Source organism: Sinocyclocheilus grahami, unplaced genomic scaffold (assembly GCF_001515645.1).
Source record: "Sinocyclocheilus grahami isolate Dianchi unplaced genomic scaffold, SAMN03320097.WGS_v1.1 scaffold18.1, whole genome shotgun sequence".
NCBI lineage: Eukaryota > Metazoa > Chordata > Actinopteri > Cypriniformes > Cyprinidae > Sinocyclocheilus > Sinocyclocheilus grahami.
Genome location: NW_015505197.1, coordinates 1,089,502 through 1,110,011, shown reverse-complemented (window position 1 = coordinate 1,110,011; position 20,510 = coordinate 1,089,502). Strand labels below are relative to the sequence as shown.

The 20,510-nt window shown below is 36.1% G+C and overlaps 2 protein-coding genes across 3 annotated transcripts in view; both read left to right on the top strand.

Moving 5' to 3' along the window:
- The window catches only part of LOC107553710 (protein bicaudal C homolog 1-B-like), a 41,035-nt gene extending 32,542 nt beyond the window's left edge, over positions 1–8,493 (top strand). The window contains exons 8-17 of the mRNA XM_016236029.1: positions 2,704–2,967; positions 3,946–4,077; positions 4,152–4,353; positions 5,909–6,121; positions 6,202–6,362; positions 6,594–6,717; positions 7,023–7,164; positions 8,057–8,162; positions 8,246–8,285; positions 8,405–8,493. Coding sequence (XP_016091515.1) covers positions 2,704–2,967; positions 3,946–4,077; positions 4,152–4,353; positions 5,909–6,121; positions 6,202–6,362; positions 6,594–6,717; positions 7,023–7,164; positions 8,057–8,162; positions 8,246–8,285; positions 8,405–8,493 — 1,473 coding nt within the window. The remainder of the gene's footprint in view (positions 1–2,703; positions 2,968–3,945; positions 4,078–4,151; positions 4,354–5,908; positions 6,122–6,201; positions 6,363–6,593; positions 6,718–7,022; positions 7,165–8,056; positions 8,163–8,245; positions 8,286–8,404) is intronic.
- Positions 8,494–10,209: 1,716 nt separating this feature from the next.
- Positions 10,210–19,576, top strand: LOC107553031 (phytanoyl-CoA hydroxylase-interacting protein-like). 2 transcript variants are annotated; one of them, XM_016235110.1, is made up of 6 exons: positions 10,210–10,293; positions 10,580–10,838; positions 16,069–16,259; positions 16,606–16,780; positions 17,120–17,237; positions 18,042–19,576. In XM_016235110.1, the coding sequence occupies exons 2-6, from the start codon at positions 10,733–10,735 to the stop codon at positions 18,577–18,579; spliced, it is 1,128 nt and encodes a 375-aa protein (XP_016090596.1). In that variant the 5' UTR covers positions 10,210–10,293; positions 10,580–10,732; the 3' UTR covers positions 18,580–19,576. The 2 variants fall into 2 exon arrangements, with proteins under 2 accessions (XP_016090596.1, XP_016090604.1); XM_016235118.1 differs by lacking the exons at positions 10,210–10,293; positions 10,580–10,838 and adding an exon at positions 14,630–14,672.
- The last annotated feature ends 934 nt before the right edge of the window (positions 19,577–20,510 follow it).

Below are 20,510 nucleotides of genomic sequence, written 5' to 3'. Positions count from 1 at the left end.
AAAGATAATATGTGTATATATATATATATATATATATATATATATATATACCTACTCAGTCTCATCTAATGTTAAGCACTTCAAATTAAAGACAGACATTGGCATTGATATCATAATCTCATATTTGCACACATGAACTATTCCTCACAGACATGCATAGACATTCTCCATTCATAAACATGCTGGCCACAGATGCAACCCCACACACACACATGATGGAGTTGATGACTACCACATGGCAGGATGAGGATAGTGTAGTGGGCTGGACAAGGAGACCCCTACTGGTGTTACTCTTAATACCTCTCCTAATAACAATGTACTTTGTATGTGTGTGTGTCTAAGACAGTGATCCTTCCTGTTTGATTCCCCCCCTGCTCCTCTAGGCCTAATCCCGAAGTTCGTGGGAGTGTTTTAGGGGAAGTGAGACAGTCAGAGAATGTGTGTAGAGAAAAACAGAAGTTACACTACAAGAGCTATTTTTAGAGAGTAGAAGTAAATCTGTTTCTCATGATGTATGTAAGAGTTGTCTATGTGGTAAACTGACAGAGAAAAGTGTTAACTCTTGAAACCACTGGTGTTGAGGCCGCAGTTGTCGTTTAATTCATTGTGTTGAGAAACAAACGGAATGTAAGCATCTTTATTAGTGTATGACTTTCTTCTCTTGTCTTGCACTCATCTGCTCTCTTCAACCTCCTCCTCACAGATCCACATATTAAGGTCAGCGGAAAAAGGGAAGATGTGCGAGAGGCAAAAGAGAAAATAATGTCCGTTCTTGACACAAAGGTAACTGCTAAGCTTATGATTGTCATGGAAAAATCTGGTCTGTATGGGTTACTACAAACTACAAATTACTACAAAAACCTACTTTTCTAAACCAGTATCTAAACCAGAATTTTATTTTCCAGAACAAAACTCGAAACGTCTTAAAAGCGAAATATTTTTGTGTAAACCGTGGTACATTTTGTTTTCAGGATTTGAACAACATTCATTTGAAATCAAAATCTTTTGTAACATTACAAATGTCACTTTTGATCAATTAAATGCATTTCCGCTGAAGTATTCATTAACTTTACAAAAATCTTTCTGACCCCAAACTTTTGAATGATAGTGCATTTGAAAGCAATCTACTAAGAGTTAGGAACAGGATTAAAGGATTTTAATTCAGCTCTAATAGGTTTCCATGAATGCTCTGTTGTTTTTCTAAATGATGACCTTTGACACCTACAGAGTAATCGTGTGACCATGAAGATGGATGTATCGCACACCGAGCACTCGCATGTTATTGGGAAAGGAGGGAATAACATCAAACGAGTGATGGAAGAGACTGGTTGTCACATACACTTCCCTGACTCCAACAGACACAGCCAGGGGGAGAAGAGCAACCAGGTACACACAAACACACACGAAAATAAAACAGACCCAACCAAGACCAGCAGATCAGTTTTTATTTTAGTAAAAGTTCACTTTAAAAATTCTTTCATGTGCTGATGCTTTTGTTTTTTCAAAGCTGTAAGATGACACAACTGATGATGTCATTGGTTCTTGCATGTATTGTGACTAATTGTGATGCACTTGAGGGAATATTTCCAGCAAATAATTACTTACATTTTGGTCTTAAGAAATATAGTGCACAAGTCATAACATTTCATTGCACTTTTTGGTGTTTTAATGTTTTATTGTGCAAAATTCATGGCTTTTATGTTCTGTGGAAGAAATACATTTATACAGATTTTAAAAGACATGAGGGTGAATACATGACAGAATTTTTATTTTTATTATCCCTGCTGTGGGAATATGTTTAGCAGATTTTTGCAAAAAAAAGCTAGCATTTACTACCCAGCAGTGGCTGAACTCTAGCTGAATCATTTTATTGGCTGAAGGACATGAAGCAGTTTGTATTGGCTGGAGGATAAGAACGGTTTGGAGGATGATGGATCTGATTGGCTGTTGGACAGCTCTCAAGTTTAAATAGACTGTTGAGTGGTCTGACCAGGCGTGCAGACAGTTTGGAATGTTAATAGCGTATACAAGTGCATGCATGGACAAACACCGACTTCAGAGCCAAACCAGATGGACTCTCTGAACTGGGCCGAATCACCTGGTTCCAAACCGGAATTAATTCTCACAGGCCGTGATTAAACGTGTGGTTGTCGGGATGAAATGATGGAAAGAAAAAAAACATGCAGGACCTTAATTAGGGTTATTTTTTTTGACTGGCACACTGCCACACACATACTCTCGTGTAATGTTTTGATGGGTAATAAATCAGGTTTCTGGATGGGACACTGTGTCTTATTTAAGCTTAACATAAAATGCTTACAGGATGAGAGAAAGGAATAAACATCTGCACATGTAATGAAGAAAGATCATGAAGTACAATCACTTCTTTGTCTCTCTGTTTTTCTCTCAGGTGTCGATAGCGGGGCAGCTGACTGGTGTAGAAGCAGCGAGAGTTAAAATACGGGTGAGAATTTGTTTAAAGTTTACCTGTGCTTTACAGGCTCTCTTTCTTTTTTTTCATAGCCACTTGTCACTAAGTGCAGATTTCAAACTGTTTGTTGCCACGTTTCACATACAAGGGAACATTTATAATGTAGCAAGGATTATATTATAACAACAAAATCTTTTGTGACTGTGCTACATCCTAATCAATTTAAAATATTATGTGTAAATAAATCATTTTTGTGAATATGTTCAATTAAGCTGACATCTTATCTTTTTCTACCCACCATTAGAGTAGGGTCTTTGGCCAGCTCAGTGCTGGTCAGCACACAACTGGACATCGCACCCCAGCACCACAACTTCCTTCTGGGCCGCAACGGAGCCAACGTCAAGAATATCTCCCAGCACACTGGAGCCCACATACACTTCCCCGAGCTCAACACTCACAACACACACACTAGCCGCTCTGTCGTCTACATACAGGGCAGCATTGACGCTGTATGTGTGGCTAGACAGCAGCTAATGGTACAGTTTGTCTGTCTTTTTTCTATTCAGTCATATGCTCTTTAATTTACTATCTCTCTCTATGTTTGTGGCCAATCTGTGAAACAGAACACATGTTATGTTTGGATGAAAGTCACTGTAAGTACTGACAGATGATTATACTCATACTGGGCTTGCTGAAGACCATGAGGCTTTAGAATGTGCCCGATCAGAGGGATTTCAAGACACATGTCAGACTTATTCTTCTCCTCTGCTCTTGTTTTTTTCAAAACTGGAAATGCAGTTTAGCCATTTCAGACTATTATCTTATCTTATAGGTCTCATAATTGGCATGTGTAAAATGACATATTTTCAAAATCAATTGTGAATTTCCTGAAGGAGTAGGAGACTAATCAGCATTTATATTTTAGTATTATTTATATACTATTATAGAATGTTATATTCAGTTTTCATTTTAGTTTGTTTTTAGTCATTTTTTCAAGATTTTTATTTAATTTTAATTAAATATTTTCAGTTTTAGTACATTTTGTAGTTCAGCTTAACGTTATTTCATTTAGTTGCCAAGGCAACATATCTAATTTCCATTTAAGTTTTTTAATCGAATATTTATATTTTATTTTATTGCAGCTTTATTTCAATTCATAAAAATTATTTAAAGGAATATTCTGATTTCAAAAGTTAAGCTCAGTCAACAGCAATTGAACAAAATATCTATAAATAATAAATATTATAGATAATATTATTATTTTATGAATATTAATAAAAATATCACATTAAACAATAATTATAATTGTCATGAATAAATATAGTATATTAAATATAATAATTATAGTATATGAAAATACAATCATTCTAAATAACACATTTAAAAAAAAAAAGCTATTGAACCTGGAACATTACTTTAAGGAAACTTGGTATAATTAGGCTAGTTTTGGGATTATAACATGCAAAGGTGTGTTTTTTTGGGATTAATTGTATATGTGTGTCTGTATATTTTAGGGCTGTCTGCCGTTGGTGTTGCTGTTTGACATTAAGGAGGAGATGGAGGTGGCATCTCAGGTCGTCACTACCCTTATGGAGCAGCTGGACGTCTTCATCAGTATTAAACCGAAACCGAAACAACCCAGCAAGGTAATAAATACCCAGCTCTTTGTGTATATGTGGTACATTTAGCCTTGGTCACTGACTATTTGTCTCTTTCTCAGTCTGTGATAGTAAAGAGCGTGGAAAGGAATGCTGGGAGTATGTATGAGGTACGCAGGATCCTGTTGGGGCTGGAGTCCAGCTGTGTGCCTCCTCCTATCAACCATGTGGCTGTTAACGGACATGCTCCTGCCTCCCCTCCCCTGCCTGGCTCCATTGGACTGGACACCCTAGCTTCAGCCGGACTGAGGCTAAGCACTCTGGGTAATGTAGTTGTATATTTAGATATATATTTAAAAAAATATGTTATGGCTTGTGTAAGGTACATTTATGATGTAAAAGTAATTCCTTGAATGTGTATTCTAAGCAAGGCCTGTTTATATCAATACAACATACACAGTCCTGCTTTAGCTCTGCAGTCACTATAATTACTACTGTCTGTGTTTGTAGATTACCACTCATGCTGCCAAGCAGATCCATAATAAACTACAGCTGTTTATGTGTGTATTTGTGTTTGCCTGTGTTCCACATTCACTCACACACTATTAGTGTGACTTAAAACAGTCCCTTCTGTTGTTCTCATGCACAAATTATGGATATTTGCAATACAGTTACATTATCCGTGTCATAATAGCAATAAAAAGTTAGCAGTCGTGCTGGTAACAGTAGCTCGGTTTCAAAACCTTGCAAGCTTTTACTTTTTTAGGTATTTAAGGTTAAATTATGTTTCCTTGTAATAAAACAATTTGTAGTCAAATCAAGGCTGCATCACTGCCTTTATGGATAAGACAATGGCGAAGTGCATTATTATTTAAAAAATAAAAATCCCAACAAGGGTTATTATTGTTAATTAAAACTGAAACCTAAAAAAAAACTTTTTCGTAACTTGAAATGAACTAAAATTTAAAACAAAAACTTTTTGAAAATGTAAAATTTCAGATTTTTGATTGGTTAGGGTTAAAATAACTCAACTAAACTAAAACTTAAATCCTAAAAAACTTGCCTAAAACTAAATTAAAAACTAAAATTAATAAATACAAATATATAAAAAATAAAAATTACCAAAAAAAACCTAAACTAAAAAATAAAATTGAATTAAAAAAATTTACAGAAAGTGTATCAATGATACTAAAATAGCACTGGGTCCAAGTAGTATGCTAATATTCTTGGTTGTCGAAATGTCTTAGGCTGTCTCTCACTTGATAGTTACATGTTTCCTTGTAATAAAACAATTTGTAGTCAAATCAAGGCTGCATCACTGCCTTTATGGATAAGACAATGGCGAAGTGCATTATTATTTAAAAAATAAAAATCCCAACAAGGGTTATTATTGTTAATTAAAACTGAAACCTAAAAAAAAACTTTTTCGTAACTTGAAATAAACTAAAATTTAAAACAAAAACTTTTTGAAAATGTAAAATTTCAGATTTTTGATTGGTTAGGGTTAAAATAACTCAACTAAACTAAAACTTAAATCCTAAAAAACTTGCCTAAAACTAAATTAAAAACTAAAATGAATAAATACAAATATATAAAAAATAAAAATTACCAAAAAAAAACCTAAACTAAAAAATAAAATTGAATTAAAAAAATTTACAGAAAGTGTATCAATGATACTAAAATAGCACTGGGTCCAAGTAGTATGCTAATATTCTTGGTTGTCGAAATGTCTTAGGCTGTCTCTCACTTGATAGTTACAATGGAACTAAATAAATACTATAAAAACTGTTGAAGTGTATACATATTGTGCACTAAAAATTTGATTGCTAATACTTCTGGTATTTACTTTGCACTTTTTCTTTTCTCTCGCTTTCATCAGATGGTCTTCTAAGGTCATCTGTCAGCTCCATTCCTAATGGCTCCCCGAACCCAAACTGTGTTTTTAATGGGCACGGCTCTGTGTTAAAGATTCAGAACGGAGCAGTGAACAACTCACAGCACATTCATACACCCTCACATACACATTCACATGCTCCTGGTCACACAGCTTCACTTTGGGCCAGTGCACTCAGTTCATCAGCTAACACAGCAGGTGAGTGTGTGCTCTTTTCAACCACACATATATTAAATATGTGTGTTACATAACCCCTTCTCTCTTTGTCCCTGGCTCAGGGTTTTCCACAGACCTCATGTTGCAGTCAGTGTCTCAGTCGACTCTCAGTGGTCTTCTGCTCTCTGGGGTCCAGAGTCAAGCACACGCTCACACACCGTCCCCTCCACCTGGACTCGTACCAATACACAAACCAGCCAATGCAGAACATCTCAATGGACATGTGAGAAACTTCATCAAAGTTACTTACTGTATGTGTAGACAACATTTTTAGGCATTATAGATTAAAATATGCTGCTTTTTAAGATAAGTATTTTTTGTCCAAAATCAAGGCAGCATCATATGTGTCCTTTATGTATAAGATGATGCCATAATGAGTGCATCTGTTTAAATTGTTTTAAACTCATTATGTTTCTTGTTTGTGTTTCTGCTGGACGTTGCATGTATGTTGCAGCTCGCCAGTTCTGTGTACAGTCGAATCTCCTCTGTATCACTGAACTCTGCCCACTGTGACACAACCCAGGAAGTCATTGGACACACCCAATTAGAATCCATTTCCAATAAATCTACAGATGAAGGTATAAAACACAAACTTTTTATACACTAAATAGACAAAAGTATTGGGAAACCTGACCATTACACCAACAGGGACTTTGATGACATCACATTCTAAATACATAAATATTAATAATGGAGTAGGTCTCCCCTTTGCAGCTATAACTCCACAGAACACGTTTCCTCTGCTCCAGAGTTCAGAGGCGACGTGCTTTTATGACTTTACACTGCGTATTTGTAAATGCAGAAGATCTATCTATCTCACATTTTTTGCAACCCTAATTCACTGCACAGTATTGATGCATTGTTATTCCACTCTGTGTATCAGGCTCAGATACGTTTGTTGAAGTGGGCATGCCCAGAAGCCCATCTCACTCAGCTAATGGGATTGAGCTGAAGCAGATGCTGGCCTCGTCAGGGAAACGACAAACAGTGGAACTTCTGCAGAGAACCAAGAACTCACTTCTTCAGTATGTTTAATCATAAAATGACCTTACATCATCATAATAATACAGTTATGTTTATTTATTTAAGGTTACACTGCAGCTGTGAAGTGCTCCTTAAAGTGCCCCAATTATGCAATTTTTAAGGTTCCTAATATTGGTTTGGGAGTTTCCAGCAATAGGTTTGCATTTATGCAAGGTCAAAAACTGCTTTTGTTTTCTCAAAATATGCATTTAATATCACCTCATTTTCCAACGATTCTCAAACAATTCGTTTGAAGCAGTTCTAAGATTCAATCTCTCTAAACCCCTCCTTTCCGTGAGCCTACTCTGCTCTAATTGGTCAGATGGCCCAGTCTGTTTTGATCGGTCTACAGAGTACAGCGCGTGCCTGAAACCATATGCCCATTGACATAGTTCCGTATTTTGAATGCTCAAAAATATAAATATATACCATCATGACGGGAACACAAAGACGGGAACACAAAAAAAGATTGGGGCTGTACTGCTGTGGTACAGTGGAAAAAATAATTAAAACCACTGATTCTTTGTAGCCTCATCTTTCAGAAGTGAAAATAAAACAAATTTACTTTCACAGCGTAGGACACAGCGTCTTCTCGACATGATGTTTAACCACATGAACAAGATACAGTGTTTGAGGGTGGGATCAAGTCTACGGACAACGTAGAAAATAGGCGGCTTTATGCAAATGTGACGTGTAGCTGTCACTGAAGTGGGTTTCGAATTACTGATGACTCGTTTAGGCTGTTCAGAGTCGATTCTTTCTTTTGGGAACAATAACTTTGCAGAATGTTTGCATTCACATACAGCTACATTACACACTGCATGAAAGGCAGTATTCGAAATGGCATAATAGGGGAACTTTACATTTTGTTTGCGTGTGTATGTGTGTCTGCAGTGTTGAGTGTGTGTTGGCCAATTCTGATTGTGAGAATCTAGTGACTGACAAAAGAGCTCCAGGAAGTGAGAGAGCTGCAGAAAGACGACTTGCACCACATATGCAGGTTTATATACACATATACACACACACTGTTCTCACATACAAGTGTACACAAAAATAGTCACACTGTGTATTAATGTTTTTCAGGCTTCTGACTATGAGAAAAAGAAGCTACTGGCCACTAAAGGTGAGCAAAGACTTGATCTCTTAATATAACATCTGAATGGGAAAATATACATGAAATAACATCTGAATATGAGATCACGAGTTAGGCTGTGGTTAAACAGCTGTGCTGTTTTTGTATAGCCATGCTGAAGAAACCGGTTGTGACAGAGATTCGGACCCCCACAAATACCTGGAGCGGATTGGGCTTCTCTAAATCAATGCCCAACTAAAATAACTTCACTGTTTTAACAGTGTCATTTTTTTTTCTGAGGGAACAACTGTGTTGTTCTAATTGTGCTACAGTCGTCTTGGAGTGGAGCATTATGGGAGAAATGTTTTTGTTTTGGATGTGACACTGGCATTTGTATCACAATTAAGTCTTTGACAAAGGGAACAATGTTCATGTTTTTGCCTTGTAAGAATGTTCTGTAAATCCAAATCAGTATCTCTTAAAATGGACAGAAGCCATTTGCTGCCTGTGATTGTGAGTGTTGCCAGAGTATTCCTCTCTGAATGTAGCAAAAATGGAAGTACAAAAATATTTCAAATGTTTGCCACTGTGGTTTTGTTCTAGAAAATAAAATGTTTTTGCAAGCCATATCAAATTATCTTTATATTTTACTATAAGTCCATAGACATTCAACATAAACTACAATTTATTTTGGTACACAATCAAATCAAAGAGAGAGAGTTAAAAAGGTATAGATGTATGGCTGTTGTCTGATGAATGCAAATGAAATGAGACTAACTGGCCAAGTTGAGACAGTAAAAGAGCACATTTAAGGTTGATGATATAACAATCTACAGTGGCACAGAGAAACTGAAAAAATCCCTCTGCTTCACACATCTCAAAGGACAGAGACAGGCACTTCTCTTTTGAAAGTAATAGCAAATACATGGGTAATTATGTGTGATTTTATGGTGTGTTTTGCATATCAGTGTTCATCTGCCTCTAAATAAGGGAACTGCAGGAACTGTGTGTGTGTGAGAGAGAGAGAGAGACCAGGGAGGGTGAAGCTGTCAGCATGATGTGAAAGAGTGCAATGCAAAATAAAAGTGAGTAATTTAACAAGCAACTAAGCTTTGAACCTCCGAGCTTTACTATTTTAGAACTTGCTTATTTAATTCTGTGAGACATAAACCACCCTAAGCTATTGAAACTGGAGACTGAAGATCTGATGCTGGAAGTGCAAAGCCGACCTCCGTACGTCATCCTCCCGGAGCTGCTTCCGTATACAACAGTGAGCGCAAGCTACATTAAAGTGATTATTACGTTTTAAATATGGTTATTTTTCTTACAAAAACGCATCGATTCGAGCCGTGTGAGAAACTTTTTATTATGGATGGGCGCTTTTTATTTAACTTCTTTTGGACTGATGCACTGCAACACCCGCTGACTGCCATTAAACAGCTTGAAAGATCAAAGACAATTTTTAATATAACTCCGACTGGATTCGTCTGAAAGAAGAAAGTCATATACACCTAGGATGCCTTGAGGGTGAGTAATTTATGGGCTAATTTTCATTTTTGGGTGAACTAACCCTTTAAGAAAAATAGTGTTCCAGTGAACGACTTATTCTCGTGCACTTAAATGCAGTGACTATTTTTCGCTTATGAATATGTAAAAATGACTGATGATAATACACAAGATTTACGTGAATTAGGCCTACTGTTATGAGTGAATTATCGATTCACTCATAACACGCCACCTACTAGCGTAAATGTCTGATGACCATACACAATGTAGAAACGAATTTTAATACAATATAATAGAAGCTGTTTCGGTCGTGAATGCGCACAGTGTTTTTAAATTTTTTTTGTATTGAATTGTTTACTCGCTATCTGATGTAAGGGTTCACTCACTGGACGAATTCAAAAGATTCGAATCACTGGGATGAATCAATATCCCCACCCTGTTCATGCAGGGGCCGATTCGGTACCAAATAAGGACACGAGCTCGACCGCTTGAAGTGACGTCAGTGAAATGGCTGGTGGAATAAGGAGTCTTTCTTCTGGAAGCGGGAGCAGAGGTACAGGGGGTTTGGAGTGTGCTGAAACTGAGAATTAACTATAGTGTAGAGCGTAATCTCGTTACATAAACCATCATTGAACGCGCCGTTCCTTCGTCTGGTCATTCGCGTTAATCCCTTTCTCCACACAGCGAAAACACTTGTGGCGTTCGTCGGAACGAGGAAACTTAAATACATTTCTATTTTGTCAAGATGAGGACAACTACCTTAATTGTATTGAGCCACTAGAATAAATTAATCTTCCTTATAGTGTATATGCTTCTGTCCTTGTGTCTATGTCCAACAGTGTGGTGGTAGTGGTGACGACGCGGTTTCCACCTCAGCGCCAAGGAAAAGAGAGAGAGGAATCAAGGCGACAGAGCACCAGACTCAGTCTACTTGGTTTTCCAAGCCGAAGCTGAAGAATTATTTCCAAAGACGTCCACGCGCCTCTGCAGACATGGAGGCGGCGAGTTTGGCACACGGGGTCGCGAGCCCGGTAAGCCAGCGCGAGGGCATGACCAAGAACGTGAGCCTGGAGTCGCTCCAGCTGTGCGAGAGAGACGGTAAGAAACACAGTGAGTGACTGTTAACTTGACAGTATTATCTACGCCTGTTTTCCCCGATTAACAAACCTTTTTTAAGGGATATTGTTTATTTTGAAATGTATTGAGCGCTTAAAGACTGTAGTAATACGGGGTTATGCATTGCTGCAGAAAAAAAATCGCCTGTCACATCCATGAAAAGCGGAATAGTGAGACATGGCAGGCTGCCTTTGTGTGTGCTGGCTGTGGTATCTGATCTCTGCTGTCTGTGTGAGGCTTTCGTTTCAGCACCATGGACACTACCCTCTTGCAGTCAGCTATCTTTTCTCTTGCAATCTCCTTTAATCATCATGCGGCCAGTCAAGCTGAAACCAAGAAACTGGTATTGTAAACCAGTAGAGAAAATAATATAAATATCAAAATAAAATAATCATAATAATCTCAGGTGCCCTAAAGCACTTAAGGATGCTGATGTGGCGGGGGTGAGGCTTTTTGACAGCGAGAGAGCTTCTATATATGTATTTATGTTCATTTTTGTATTATTTGTATATTTTATATACATATGTCATGCAATATTTAAAAATAATTGTAAAATATATTAATATCTTCTAAATGTAACTCATAACATACTTATAGTTTGCAATATATTTGTTTTCCGATATGTTGTTTCAGATCTATAAATATATATTTAGTCTTGTTAATACTTCATATACATAATATTCATATGCATAATTCATATACATAATGCAATATTATATATATATATATAGCATAAGGCATATATGTATATGCTACTTTTTTATATTTTATGTACATATATTATGTAATACATACATAATTGTAAAAATATTAGTATATACAAACCATATCTGATAATATAAGATACTTATATATTTAAAATATATACAATGTTTTGTATAAATAAATGTATATTTACAATTTGTTCTTGCTTATTAAATAATGGATAAACACATTTACTGAATCACTAAACTTATTTAGCTGTTTACAAGGAGCATCTGACATTTTTAACAGCTTCATGTTCATGGCAGAAGGTGAAGTCAGGTGCTTGTGCACACACACTGAGCAAGACCCACCTGCTGTGGCTTTTAAAGGTATACAGGCTTGATGTAGAGCCTTACATGAGGATACAGTATTTGCCTTTCACCTGATCCCTGTTTCCATCTAATTTTGTTTGAGTGGAATTGCAAGCCTATAAATGCAAATCCATTTAACTGAAGGAATCACCTTTGTCTATTAATAAGCATTACAACCATCAGTGTTTCAATAGTGAGCATGTGTTTGAAAAATGTCAAAATGTGTCATCCTCTTTAAGAATGACTGAAGCAACAAACTGCAAATATGCAATTTGGCAGGCTTCAGAAGAATGCAGCGTTCCTCTAAGGCTAGCACAATGACTCACCAGGTTTTATCTTCCCTACATAAATGTATTTGAATCAGCATTAATTAGCCTGAATAGATTGCTGTGCTGGCAGCACAGTGCTTCTTATCTCTTTGAGTTACCACATTTACACATCAGCGCTCGTTTCATTTTGTTTAATTGCAACAAGCTGAGGGAGTGCATAATGCACTGTTTTTGAGGTACTAATTGAACTCTAATGACCCTTATTTAGAGGCATGAGTGTGTTTCTAAGACATGAAGGTAAACATTCTCATTAAACATGGATCAGACTTCTCATCTGTTCAGCTGTCCTAACCATACACAGCTGTGTCTGATTTTAAACACCCTTATTTAAGATCTTTACAAGATGATGTTTTGGATATTTTTTATCTAAAAACTGTGCTCTAAAAGAAGATTTTAGTTAACATGTGCATTCACATGATGATTGAAACTGCTAGGATTGGCTAATTCTAACTCATCAGCTGAGTGCTGGTGTAAATATCTAAATCAGATTAGCTAGAAACCTGAATCTGTTCCATGCAGGATGCTGAGCAACACCTGGGAATTCCTGACTGCAGCTGGTAACACATGAACAAATACATTTAGAGAAATGTTGCACAAATAATATAAACATCATAATTTGTAATAAAGAATAAATTAGCCTGGGACTAGACTGTTAAAAATATGAATTCACTGCCGTCCACAGCTTGTTGTTATGCAAATGACAAATGTGTGTATTAATATGCAATTCTGTGTGCATTTTGGAGTGGGTCCAGAGATCATTAAACAAACTCTAAACCCTGCTAAACTAGCATTCTGCCACAATACAGAGACGTTTGCAGCTTGAACCTGCAATCTCGCTCTGTGTTGAAGCTCGTACAGGAGAAAAGCATTGTTTTCATGCACAGGGACCAATACTATATTGTAGTCTGTAGTCACATGCAGTGCTGTTTGCCCCCATAAAGACCTCACTGTAGTTTTGGATTTGTGAGTGTGTGGTATTTCGTATGTTAGATGTGCCATCTATACAGTCTGGACATTTCTGTTTTGCTTTATGTAATACTGCAGTTTTATGAGAAAGCTGCTCACACAAGCTGCTCCCCTGATGGATATTCGTGGTTGTTTAGGTGTTTGTGAAGGAGATATTTAAAATGGGGTTTGGTGATAGATTTATTTGAAATGTCTGCTGTTTCAGTACTGTAGGTACTTCTGTGTGTGCATGGCTTTAAATAGACAGTGGTCCCGCAGGAGGCTTTTAGCCATTATTAGAGTCGATATAGAACCAGACGCTCCACGCTTTTCCTTCCTCGTCTCATACTCTCCCATGATTCAGCAGGTAGTTCTCTGTCTGTGCTCTCCTACGTGTTTTGAGTCTCACATTGTTGTCTATATATACACTTCAATCTGTCTATATATTCATATATTGTCTATATATTCAACTTCAATCAGTTTGTGGTTGATTGATGTGTCTGCATTTGATCAAAATACAGTAAAAACACTAATATTGTGAATTATTGCAATATAAAATAACTGTTTTCTATTTTAATATATTTTATAAATGTATTTTATTCCTTCAGAAATCATTCTAATATGCTGATGTGGTGTTCAAGAAAGATTTCTTATTATCACAGTTGTGCTGCTTAATATTTTTGTGAAAACTGTGATACATTATTTCCAGGGTACTTTGATAATTAGAAAGTCTTTACTGTCACTTTTGATCAATTTAATGTGTTGTTGCTGAAACAGTATTAAGCTCTTTTAAAAGAAAAAAAAATCTTACCCCAAACTTTTTAACAGTAGTGCATGATGTATAAAAGGTTTTATCAGCTGTCTATCAGCTTTTGTGAGAAATAAAGACAATGAAAATAATTTCTGTTCCAGCAGTTCTGACTTTTGTTTACGATCTTAAAACTTAAGTGCCGATCACTTTGTATGCAAAGGTTCTGCCCATCTTCCTCTTTAAATTATGCTACATTGATTAATGGCCTTGATTTGTTTCCATGGAAACTGCCGTCATTGTTAAAGCATGTCGAAGGACCTGTGGGTGTGTTTTGAAGCTGGCACTTTTGTAGAGAGATGCATACTGCTGGTCTTGTTTTTAGGTGAAAATAAAGTAATCTCATTCATACAGACTTTATGAATCTGTTGTGAGTTTTTTTTGAATGACTGTTTGACCAAGGCTTCAATAAGATTACATTAACATTAGCTGGAGACAAAATTGTTTGTGTATGCTAAACGTATGCAGCAACAAACCAGTTTCTTAAAGCGTGAAGGAAAGCAGAAGTTCTGTAGTGAGAATATGTCAGAGAAAAGCAGAAGTTGATAAACAGACATCTGTTATTTGTGTAAGGGAGGCTGTTGGCAGAGGCGTGGTTTGGAGGGCTTCTTCTGTTAGAGCCAGTGTTGTGGGAGGACTAGTGTAGTACAGGAACATATCTATAACTCAGCCGAACATTGTGAGTACTATTATTTTTCTATAAGACATTTCACTGTTTTATTTGTGCATTTGTCTTCTTTCTTTTTTTTACTTTATATCTCATAAGTGCAACTTTATTTCTTGTAATTGTCATTTTATTTTCCATAATTGCGACTTCATATCTCACAGATATGACTTTTTACAACACAATGTGACTTTGTATTTCCAAATTATGACTTTATTTCTCACAATGTTGACTTTATTTCTTGTTTTGAACTTTATTTATTGTAATTGAAACAATTTCCCATAATTGTGACACAATGTGACTTTCTTATTTTTAGTTTTATCTCACAATTACATTTTTTATTTTTTATTCAAAGACAGAAACAGGCTTTTACAGGATTGTGCTGTGGTAAATAAAACAGAAGAGTTCTGTGGTCATAAGCAGGGGTGCATGAAACATACGCTATCATTCAAAAGTTTGGGGTCGGTAAGATTTTAATGTTTTTGATAATGTTTTTGAAAGAAGTCTCTTATGCTCACCAAGGCTGCATTTATCAAAAATACAGTAAAAATATTGCAAAACATTATTATACTTTAAAATATCTGTTTTAAATTGTAATATATAGCCTAAAATTTTCAAATGTCATTTATTTCTGTGATGGCAAAAAGCTGGCTTTTTTCCATTACTCCAGTCGTCAGTTTCACATAATCCTTCAGAAATCATTGGATACAATTGGATTCAATCAGGATACAATTGTTATTATCAGTGTTTAAAACATTTGCTTATTGCTTTCTGGAAACCATGATATATGTTTACAGGATTCTGTGATTAATAAAGTTCAGAACAACAGCATTTCATAGAAATAGAAATCTTTTGTAACACAGTAAATGTCATTACTGTCATTTTTTATCTATTTAATTTGTCCAAACTTTTGAATGTTAGTGTAACTTCAGGGTTCAGTAATTCATTTAGTGGAAGAGCATCTGTCCATATTCAGACATGTATCCTCCAATAAAGTAATACTCATATAGAGTTCATATTAGAGTAATTTCTTTCCAGAGGAATATGTCAGCAGTAGTAAAGAAATCGGTTTAGGAGAGAAAGGGCTCAGTGTCTAGTGAACAGTGAGCTGAGGGTGCTTATTGTACAGTAAAGCTTTATCATGACCCCATTCATGGTTTTAAGAGGCGGTTCAGTGTTCAATGTGCTTTGTTTAGTGTGTGTGTGGCATTCAGGAATCCCACATTCCTGTTGTGCATTTCTAGACACTAAGATAGCCCAGTGCCCACACTGTAGCCAACAAAGCACTTTTCTTGCTCTGTGTGATTGTGTATGTGGGTCAGTGTAGCAGTATTTATAGAGAAACACTTAAGTATCAATATTTCAAACAGTACAAGGATTTTTGACGTTATGCTTTCTTTCTTTATCTCAGGTAAGGCTGAGGATCCCGGAGTGGTAGGAATGGAATTACCTGTTGCTCGCAACATCAAGATCAGTAACATCACATGTGACTCCTTTAAGATCTGCTGGGAAATGGACCCTCATACCACAGAGAAGATCACACATTACTTCATTGATCTTAACAAGAAGGAGAACAAGAACTCCAACAAATTCAAACACAAGGTACTCAATGGTTCAGTTCACAACACAAATTATTTAGTGCTTTTTGTAAAAAAATAAAATAAAATAAGATGTTGCTACGTAAAATTTTAGTTTTCAGAATGACACTACAAATATTTGGTAAATTTTTTCATGTGACATTTCTCAACAGTTTCTACCTAGTCTGAGTATTACCTGGGGTTTCAAAGTTTGTAAAAGTTTATAATACAAATGGGCTTTTTTTGTGCTTTTTTATGAGAGAGTTTTAGCTCAATTTCATTCTGTTCTTCATAGTCATAATAAAAAAAGATTCAATTGATTAAATGTCATTAATTAGTAAATTCATTCCTTGATGACTCTCTGTCTTTAGGATGTGCCTACGAAGCTTGTTGCTAAGGCAGTCCCGTTGCCCATGACAGTGCGAGGCCATTGGTTCCTGAGTCCACGGACAGAATACACAGTTGCCGTGCAAATAGCATCCAAACAGACGGATGGAGACTACGCTGTATCAGAATGGAGTGACATTGTTGAATTTTGTACAGCAGGTAAATTACCCAAACACAAAAATACATATAAAAAAGAATACAAGACAAGACTGTACAGACTGTTTGATATACAAAGGTAATTAAACGTGCTGTAAATTGGCATTAGAAAAAGAGAAAATAAAATGTAAAAAAATAAAAAGTGAGAAAAATACAAATATGTGAAATCACTTAAGAATATAAAAATTAATGAGAGAGAAAAAATGTTTTTTTAAATACCTAAATAACTTAAAATAGGAGAATAAAGATAATAAAATGTTGTGATACTGATCAGCTTTTTATGTGGTTAGCAAGGCTAATGAAAATTGATGACAAATAAAAATATTTCCTTCAATTTTCTAGATTATTCCTCAGTGCATTTGACGCAGCTGTTGCAGAAGGCTGAGGTCATTGCTGGCAGGATGCTCAAGTTCTCCGTCTTTTACCGAAATCAGTATGAGGAATACTTCCAACACTGCAGGTGATGAAAAAAAAAAACCTCAGTAAAAAATGTTAAGGATATGAGAGAGAGAAGGGAAAGAGATAATAATCCTGGTTGAGGAAGATAATGATAATCTTTCTTTACCTCTTGAGATTCAGTTTGGCATTAGGAAGCAAACAGCTACCTCTTGTGGAATAATTTCCTCATTAATAAGCCAGGTTTACTTTCTGCTTTTTTATTTATATTTTCACTTACATTTATGTTCAAAAGTTTGGGGTCAGTACGATTTAAAAAAAAAGTATACTTTTATTATGCAGAGATTATTTAATCTGATTACAAATGACAGTAAATATACAGGTGTGTCTCAATAAATTAGAATGTCGTGGAAAAGTTAATTTATTTCAGTAATTCAACTCAAATTGTGAATAATATTCAATATATAATATTGAATATATATAATATTCAAATAAATGCTTTTCTTTTGAACTTTTTATTCATGCTGAAAAAATGTCACTGTAGAACTTATCATGGCAAAAATGTAAAGCAGCACAACTATTTTCATCATTGATAGTAATAAGAAATGTTTCTTGAGCACCAAATCAATAAATTATATTATAAATTATATTATAAACAGTTGTTTTAATTTGTAGTAATATTTCACAATAATACTGTTTTTGCTGTATTTTTTAATAAATGTTAATGTTAACAAATAAATGTTGCTTTAGTGAGCATAAGCGACTTCTTTTAAAAAAATCTAACTGATCCCAAATGTTTGAACAGTAGATTAATGATATAAAGACATGTGAATAAGGAAATTTAGAAATGTCTTTTTTTCTCTCACAGAGATGTTCTTGGCAGTCGAATGATGCCCTCGGTAAAGGATAACAGCGGTAGTCATGGTTCACCTCTCAGCGGTAAACTGGAGGGGATCTTCTTCAGCTGCAACACTGAGTTTAACACAGGTCAGCCTCCACAGGATTCCCCATACGGCCGATTCCGCTTCCAGATACCCGCCGAGGTTCTGTTCACCCCTGACACGCGCCTCTACTTTGGGGACTTCTACTGCATGTACACTGCCTATCATTATGTTATCCTCGTCCTGGCTCCCCGGGGCTCGCGTGGAGACCTTTACTGCAGAGATCGCCTGCCAGAGCTGGATGTGACGAACAACCGCTTTCTCACACGTGTGTGCGGGGAGGATGGGCGGGTGGTGTTTCAGCATGCGCAGGATGTGATTCTGGAGCTGATTTATACTGAGCCGGTGCAGCTGGCACAGGGGACTGTCTCTCAGATCAGTGGCCACCAGTTGATGAGCTTCTCAACTGTCAATGCTAAGAAAGACCCCAGCTGCAAGACCTGCAACATCAGTGTTGGGCGCTAACTTGGGCGAACATTCACTCACAGGCCCAATTGTGCATATAACAAGAAGACCTCCTGAACAAACAACCTTAGAATGCTACTTTACAGAACCAGATACAAATTAACCCCAAGATAATAGAATCCTCCAGATATGCGCATGTGGCACTCAGACACTTTTAGGGGCCACCCAGCCCCCCAGCTAATGCTAGAAAATTATATCTTTGCTCAATGAACTAAAAAGTGTTAAAAAAAAAGTGCAACAGAAAAAATAGAAGAATAACGCAAAAAAATTGATTCAAGACAAAAAAAAGGATAACAAATCAGGATTTGAATATAAAAAACACCTGAAAATTTTGAAAACAGAGACAAAGAGTAAAAGCAAAATTTCCACACACACAAAAAAAATAATCCCACTGTGAATCTTTCATGTGTTCTTGGTGCTTTTTCTGCTTGATATTCAGACCCCAGCCCTGTTTATCCCCAAACCATTTGTGACTTTTTATAACACAGTGACTCTCAGACAAGGATGTCTTGCTCAGTTACCGCTGTGGCAAACTGCCCGTGTCTCTTATGTTGGACTTGTACTGCATGAAGTCTGATCCTTTAAGCATATACATGCCACCTCAGCCTTTAAATCTTCTATATGGGGATTCATTACTCCTGTGGTCTACGTGCCCGCCGAGCCTCTAATCACCCGTGACATGCGCCTCTGAGGTCTTCTACTGCTTGTATACTGCCTATCATTACATTATACAGATGGCTGTGACAAAAAACAAATGCTTTAAGAGTTTTACGCCAACTGATCCTTGAAGCACCTACATGCCACTTCAGCCTTGAAACCTTCTCCTTTAACCTCAGTCTTTTCATTTTCTACTGATCGCAGTTCTCCTTTAAACTTTCTTACTCATTAAGCATTGTTATATTGATGTTCTCGTTTCATTGTTCTTGTTTTTATGTGTTGCAGTATTAATGGTGTGTGATGATTCCTGATAGAATGTCAAACAGTAAGTAGAACTGATTTGTGTATAACATATCCATTGGAGGACACAGCTATGTCCAGGTTCTTGAGGAGTTTGCACTGTCCTATCAGAGGCCTGATGGTGTCACTTTCTTGCACCCTCTGGTGGTGAAAAAGTTCAATTTCAGAGATGCATGTCTAAGATTTTGTGCTGTACTGTATCTGAACTTGTTACTTGTTCCTTAAGCTCCAAAAATAGAAACCAATGGCAGCAGACATGGATGCATTATTTTTAATTTTTTGAAAACTCTTAGCTGCCAGTGTCTTAAAATCTGTGGTCAACATTTAGCTATTGCTCAGAATAAAATATTAAGATATTACTTTTTTTTCACTATAATAAATTCTACACTTTATGTACTCATTAAATTTCAAACATTTGGGATCTGTAGGTTTTTGTGTGTGTGTGTGTGTTTAAAGAAGTACAATATACAATATAATACTGTAATATTGTAATACTGTAATAGCATTAATATTGCGAAACATTATTACAATTAAAAAAATAATAAAATAAATATATTTTAAATGTAATTTATTCCTGTGATGGCAAAGCTGAATTTTCAGCAGCCATTACTACAGTCTTCAGATCAGAAATCATTAAAAATATGCTGATTTGGTTCATTTTTTATGATTATTTGGTGATTCAAGACAAAAAAAAGGATAACAAATCAGGATTTGAATATAAAAAACACCTGAAAATTTTGAAAACAGAGACAAAGAGTAAAAGCAAAATTTCCACACACACAAAAAAAATAATCCCACTGTGAATCTTTCATGTGTTCTTGGTGCTTTTTCTGCTTGATATTCAGACCCCAGCCCTGTTTATCCCCAAACCATTTGTGACTTTTTATAACACAGTGACTCTCAGACAAGGATGTCTTGCTCAGTTACCGCTGTGGCAAACTGCCCGTGTCTCTTATGTTGGACTTGTACTGCAT